This window comes from Bos indicus x Bos taurus, chromosome 5 (assembly GCF_003369695.1).
Source record: "Bos indicus x Bos taurus breed Angus x Brahman F1 hybrid chromosome 5, Bos_hybrid_MaternalHap_v2.0, whole genome shotgun sequence".
In the NCBI taxonomy this organism is placed as follows: Eukaryota; Metazoa; Chordata; class Mammalia; order Artiodactyla; family Bovidae; genus Bos; species Bos indicus x Bos taurus.
This window is the reverse complement of record NC_040080.1, coordinates 94,712,185-94,719,251: the sequence shown is the minus strand read 5'-3', so window position 1 is coordinate 94,719,251 and position 7,067 is coordinate 94,712,185. Positions and strand designations below refer to the sequence as shown.

The 7,067-nt window shown below is 48.2% G+C and overlaps 1 protein-coding gene across 1 annotated transcript in view; it reads right to left on the bottom strand.

The window, feature by feature from the left end:
* Window positions 1-4,936: 4,936 nt before the first annotated feature.
* Window positions 4,937-7,067, bottom strand: part of NCKAP1L (NCK associated protein 1 like) — a 45,353-nt gene continuing 43,222 nt past the window's right edge. The window contains exon 31 of the mRNA XM_027543111.1: window positions 4,937-6,370. Within this exon, the coding sequence (XP_027398912.1) occupies window positions 6,239-6,370 (132 nt within the window). The 3' untranslated portion in view covers window positions 4,937-6,238. The remainder of the gene's footprint in view (window positions 6,371-7,067) is intronic.

Sequence of the window (7,067 nt, the reverse complement as noted above, 5' to 3'; positions counted from 1 at the left end):
CTCGCGCGGGTGGATATGAGTGCGTGTTGACAGAGCGCAGCGCAGGCGGCGGGCGGCAGGACTTCGCTGTGGGCGGTGGTGTGGGCTCCCTGGGAGTGTGTTTTGAGTTTCTGTGGATGTGCCTGTCGTTTCATGTATCCCCGCGTGCCTAGCCGCCGGTGCGTCCCAGGCGTGAGGGAGAGGTTGGAGAGGAGTCCTGACACTCGCTGAGTGAAGCCACCTACCCCCAGAATCCAGCCCCAGACGGGACCCTCACACGTGTGCTCCTGCCTTTGAACGGAAGAGTACAGCGTCTGCTCTCAGTGGCCATGGTCACCCACTCCTCTCCCCGGTTCCCTGAGCTGGTCTTCCTGACACTCCTCCAGCCTGTGGCCTTCTCTCTGGTGCCTCGAGCAGGGGGTAGTTTCTCCTAAGCCTAAGGCTTCCCAGAGAGAATCCACCAGAGCAGGCAGCACCCTGTCTTGACTTGGTTATAGGTAACTCCATAAGGGCCAGGAGATCATTCCTGTCTTATCTCAACCCCTGCAGTAGGCAGCCTTTCCTCTTACTCTGTCTTCTCTGAAAGAAATCCAATGGCTAAAGGCCCAACACAAAACAGTTTAGCTGCTTAAAACATCTGTAGAATAAATGCTCTGGAATCTGAACTAAAGACTTGTAGCAGGGCAAAGTCTGTTCCATCAAAGTGAGTCCTACCTAGGACTCTGGCAGGAAATTAGGATTCCTTTAAAGCCTCCTCCTTAATGGCCACCTACTTTGGCATTGGCAGAAATCTTTTGTGAACAGAAAGTGGATGTGTGTTCACTAACTAATCCATGATCCACTAACTAATTAGAGAATGTGAGCTTTAATTTCAAGAACTCTGGAGGCTGGAAGGATGAGTGATGAGGAGAAAGTATGGACTCCATTCTAAATATCAAGTGGCAGCTCCCTCCTTCCCAAGCAATGGAAGAGAAAAGCACAGAAGTGACGTGACAGGGTGAAGATTCTCAACATAGAAGGATTGCCTTTTAGGCAGTTAAGTTAGGTCAGGCCTTCAGATCTGACAGGACAGAGAAGTATCAGCAGAATCAGCTTCCTGGAAGTACAGGGGCTGAAGGTGACAGCAAGCCAGAGATGGAGACAAAATCAGAGAGAACACTGGACTTCAGCTGCCCTGTCCATATAACTTTAGCACACACCATTTTCTGTCCTGGCCAGAGAAACTGTCCTAACCAAAACATGCGTGCCTCTGAGATGTGAACCAGATTCCTTCACAATTCGGCCCTCAAAATTGGAGGGCAATCACCTTCTTTCTTATCAACTGAGAAAGAATGGGCTGAAAAAGAATTGTGAAATAAAATTAGAGCTAAAGAGCTCTAATTAGGAAATTAGGGTTAAAGCTAAGGAACTTCCCAAATTGGGCAGATGTTTCAACCAGAAGAGGTGGGAAAGAGGCTTCCATTAAGAGAGGGATCTCTCAATGTTTCTTCTTTTTTTCCCTCACTGTTTCTTGTCAACACGGTGACATATTTCACCTCTGCCTTCCCAGGCCCCCAACTTCTAACCTATTTTAAGAAAAGGAAAATTCACACACACACACACACACACACATACACTATTCATCTAGTCTAATCCCATTTATTTAACAAATGGGAAGGAACTTCCCTGGTGGTCAAGTGGTTAAGAATCCACCTGGCAATGAAGGGGATATAGGTCTGATCCCTGGTGCGGGAAGATTCCACATGCCTCCTTACACCTAAGTCCGTGTGCCACAGCTGCTGAAGCCCATGTGCCTGGAGTCTGTGCTCCACAACGAGAGAAGCCACCACAATGAGAGGCCCGTGCACCACACCCAGAGGGTAGCCCTGGCTTGCGGCAACTAGAGAAGGGTCCACGCATAGCAATGAAGACCCAGCGCAAAAATAAAATAAATAATTTTCTTTAAGTGGGAAAACTAAGCCTAGAAAAATTATGTGGTCCCACGGAAATTAAGAGACTGATCACCTACACACAGAGAGTAACAAAGCCAGGGCCAAGTCTCCTAACCCTTTCCCATTCTGTGTTGCTTTCTTTAATCACCAGTTCTGGCTTTTCTTCTCAATCTCATTCGTCTTGTTTTAATCCAATCTCATTTCTGCCTTACTCTACCCCTAGAGAGGTAAGAACAGGATATGTCTGCTCCATTCATTGTCTCAAAAGACCACCATTCTTCTCTCCCTGTCTTTCCCCTTGTTCCCCACTCCCAGCTTTCCCAGGCTTCTCCCAACCTCATCCCTCTCTCTTCAGCTTCCAAACTGCCCCTGCCTCTTGGAGACCCTTCCTCCTCACTCCCCTAACCCCACAACCCCTTCCGACAATCTCTGAGTTTGATAGAGACCAAAAAAAAAAAAAAAAACCCAATGCTTTGGCAGCGGGTGAAGGCTGGATGTGATCTGCCTCCTACAGGAATGCTATTTAAAGGGGCGGCCTCACAATCCTCTCCCTCCAAAGTGACAAGAGAAAAGCCTGCTCCTCAATCTCTCCAGAGCTGCAAACTCAGCTCAAGTTAACTTCTGACTTCCTCAACCTGCACCCTGGCCTGCTGCTCCTTTTTCCTATTCAGGTGGGAGGGAGAGGACTTGACAACTGAGGTGTGGGGGCTGAGGGGAGACTCATCTTCGTCTCCTTTGATGACAGGTACTTAGGAGGAGCAGGAGGCCCTGTGGGGCGGAGGACTGGAAGAACACTCTTCCCCCAACCACGTGAGTGACTTCAACCATGTGCCAGCTTCTTCTCAAAGTCGAACTTTGTTGGAAGAGAATTGATCTAGGCAAGAGGATCCAAAGTTCCAGAACTCTTGTCCCTAGCGGGGACCTCCTTCCCCTCTGGGTGTCCATGCTTAAACCACGGGTGTTCTTTTCCTCCCAGGCCAAGTGCCAAAGGGTGAGGCCCCCTTGGCCAGGCCCAGGGATGTCCCCCGACCCCTACCCCCTGCACATGAAGGCTACCCTCACCCACTCAGCCGACAGAACAGCGTGGTGAGGGAAACACTGTCTCTACTGCCCAGAGGAACAGGGGCTCCCCTGCAGGCATCTTACCCCAGGTCTGGTGGGAGGGCTAATTCTGTCTCATTGCCGCAAACAAGTTAATGGAGTTTTTAATGAAAACACTGCACTAATGAAAATGCTGAGGCTAGAACCTACTCTCTGCCTGCAAGACAAAACAATAGGGGTCAGAATTTCTTCTTGATATTCATTCCGCAGTTCCTTTTAGGCCTAAAGTGAGCTGGGGATCTGAGCATAGAAAGCAATTCATCATGGACTGTGTCCCAGATTGTAAGAGGTCAGAGACCCTCCTGGCTGAGGAAGGAAACTGCCTTAAATGCTGCTGCTGCTGCTAAGTCACTTCAGTCGTGTCCGACTCTGTGTAACCCCAGAGACGGCAGCCCACCAGGCTCCCCCATCCCTGGGATTCTCCAGGCAAGAGTACTGGAGTGAGTTGCCACTTCCTTCTCCAATGCATGAAAGTGAAAAGTGAAAGTGAAGTCGCTCAGCTGTGTCTGACTCTTAGCGACTCCATGGACTGCAGCCCACCAGGCTCCTCCGCCCATGAGATTTTCCAGGCAAGAGTACTGGAGTGGGGTGCCATTAAATGCTGATGGGTCCTGTTAACTCAGCCATCCTTCACCTCTAGACAGTCACCTTTTGTAAAGGCGGTCAAGGCCACATGTCCTCACCCTCTTCTATTTTTCTCCATCTAGGGTCTCTGGATTCTAACAACTAACTCTTCCCAGATAAAGAGGCAGTCGGGGCAGGTAGCAAAGGTCCAGGACTGAATGTCATCTTTGAGTCCCAGTTCCGAATGTACTGATATGCATGTGACCTTAAGTCATTTAACATCTCTGAATCTGCTTTCTGGCCTGAAATAGGAAAGCCTTCCCTGGCTATCCTGCAGAATTGTCTTAAGGTTGTGAGAGCACTTTGAAAAAGTATATGTGATAGAGAAGTGTGTGTGTGTGTGTGTGTGTGTGTGTGTGATGATATGTTTATAAAAAGACATTATATCACATGACAAAATTTTATAAAAGGAGAACAGATTTGCGTTGCCAAGGGCTAGGGAAGGGAAAGGGGATTGTGGGAGGGACATAACGAAACAATATGAGGAAGGCCCTGTAGTGATAAAACCATCCTATATCCTGACCATGGTGGCAGATGCCTGAACCTACACATGATAAAGCTGTACAGAACTAAATACACACAGTGAAATGAGTATAAATAAAACTGGAGAAATCTAAATAAGATCAATGAATTATGCCAATGCCAATATCCTGGCAATAGGGACAAGGAGATTTGGAGATTGGGGTTGATAAAGTGCTGTTGGCAACTTGTGATAAAAATATATGTATATATATATAAACATGAAAAAAACTCCTGGCATAGGAGTTTTTACAGTGGCATAGGATAGTTTTGCAAGATGCTACCTTTGAGGAAAACGTAAAGGCACACAGGAACACCCAATATTATTTCTCAATAAAAACTGTAATTTAAAAAAAAGGTATTATATGTCTACTCTCTAGTCCCCTGCAGCAACTTGTCTTGCTGTCCTCTGTGACGTTCCTCTTAAGCATTCCTCATGCATATGGAAAAAGGATCTCTTGGCTCCTCAAACAGAGGATCCCAGCAGAGATATGAGTGAGTGCAAGGGGAGCTGCTCAGATACTTCTGAGCTTTCTCTTCTTCATCAACACTTCCCTCAGTCTCAGGAGGTCTGACCCCCATCACTCCTTAGAACCTAACATTCTTTCCATAGTGAGAAAGGACAATTAGCTGATGCATGGAGCAGGACCCTCCGATGCTTCTATCCTAAAGAGTAGATAATCGTTGCTAAGAAAAACTTGTGTATTAATTATGGGTGCCAAGTTTAATAAGTATTGACTAAGCCTGGGTCTCAAGAAATAATGATCAAACACACACACATCTAAAAACAGCTAACAAATAGCTTTAATGAACTCCGGATGGATTTGCTGAAAACCAAAAATTGCTTCCCTTTTATCCTGGAAGTATAGACATGACCCTAATTAATCAATTGGTTACTTATATTTGCCCATTCCAACCACTCCAGACCTGTGATATATATGATCTGTTGCTCCAGTCCTCCCTGGCACAGAAGTGATGGGTGGGGGGGGCCAGTGTTTCCTGCCAGGGAGTTAACTAAACCTCGCTTAATGCTATCTTAAATGCCTGGGGCTTTGTGACACTTGAAATTCTAATTAGTGCAGGAAAGGGCTAGGTTGAAACAGCTTGTACTCCCTCAAGTATACCCACTCTCAGGGCCCTGTAACCTAATGAGGTCTGTGAAATTTAAGATCCAGAAGAGAAATCCCTGCCTGGAGCAACAGCTGTACCCAGGATGACAAGGGGATTTGGGTTAAGTTAGTCCCTCCAGTTAGGAGGGAGAATACCCCCAAATGGTATGTGACGGAAGCTCGCGTGACACTGGTCCAATTGGTTGTCCTAGAATTACTCCGGACTGACCCTCTGCTCTGGTTTGTGGCGATGTCAAGGGAAAGAAGGAGGGGTTCGAGTTAGAGATGTGAGAACTTACAGTAGGGCAGGTGAGGTTGAGGGGGGAGAGTTGGGGCAGTGAAAATCGGGATCCCAACAGCACTTCCTCATTGCCCCTGCAAGCTGGAGAGCTGGAGGCAGACAAACAGACCTACGACTCCTAAAAGAGCCCCCACAAAGGAAAAAAGGGTTCCTCTGCTACTACTTGGCAGTGCAGTAGGAGCGGGCTGAATGCTTGCTGAACACATTTGGAAAAGGAAGAGAGATAATCGTCCTAATGAATGTGCAGGAGACAATAGCAGCTCCAGTGGGAGGGTTATAAGCTCATTATGGTTTAATATGATGATTGATCATCTCTGCCCGCCAACATTATCCTAGAATAGTGATGAAGGTCGGAGAGACCCATGCCAGTCAGAGCTCAAGCTCTAGTCCCCAGGAGATAGAAAACATACTTGAGGGTCACTTTTTTTTTTTTTCATTGTAAAAATTCATACACCTGGCCCCAACACCATAACTCTTTCCATGAAAAAAGCCCTCCACCCCCTGCCCCAGTTGGCCCCAGTTCTCTATGATTTCTCAGCCCTGGGCTGTTTCTCCATCTCCCTCTTCACCAGTCTGGCTGATCCTCTCCCTGGTGACCCCACCTCATTCCCACCCTCTGAGAAAATAGCCACAGCTTCCAGTGCAGCACGGGTTTAGGTAGGTCCAAAGACCTTTCAGTGGGTACTGGCCGACACTCGGTTCAAGTGGAAGGCCCGGGAGACCTCCCGATAGGCATTTCGAAGCAGCACGTATGGGAAACAAGACTCCAGCATGTCCAGGGTCAGGAAAGAGGACTCCTCCACCACCTGGAAAAGAAAGGGCCAAGAGAGATGAGGACCCCAGGTAGGGCATCCACTGTGACACGCCGTTCCTCCTCATTGGGTTCCCTGGGCCCTCTGAGGCCCTCAGAGTTACAAGTAAACAGGGTACCAAGGCACTGCCACTCGATTCACTCTCAGAAAGCACTGTTCCCTTCAGCTCCATTATAACGACCCCTGAGCCCTTCCTCGGGGTTATATGCAGGGCTCAGAAGCAGAAGGCAGGAAAGAATCACTTCTCTAGGGCAGAAAAACTCTCTTCTCTCTCATTCTGGATGCTAAATGAGATGTGAGTGGGCAGCACAGATGCAGGTAAGAATGCATAAACGTGCTAATGACAAAGCTCTGCGGAGAAAAAAACAATTACCACTGCAGGCCAAGCAAGAGGGGCCCGGAACCCACATGGTTTAGGCTCCTCCCTCCCTCAGTACAGTGCTTGGGGAGCAGTACGGATGCTGTATAAAGGAGCAGGCATGATTAATTAGTTTAATTAGAAGGCCTGTGTGCTGTGGAAATCCCTGCAGCCCCCACAGCCAAGCAGAAAGACAGATCAAGACTCCTGGGTAAGACGGAGGGCAGGGGGCAGGGGGATATTACCGCAGAGCCGTACAGCCTAGCCTTGGGCCAGAGGGTTTCCTTCCCTGAAGAAGGAACGGGGTGTCTTTCCTTCCACACTCTCCTCATC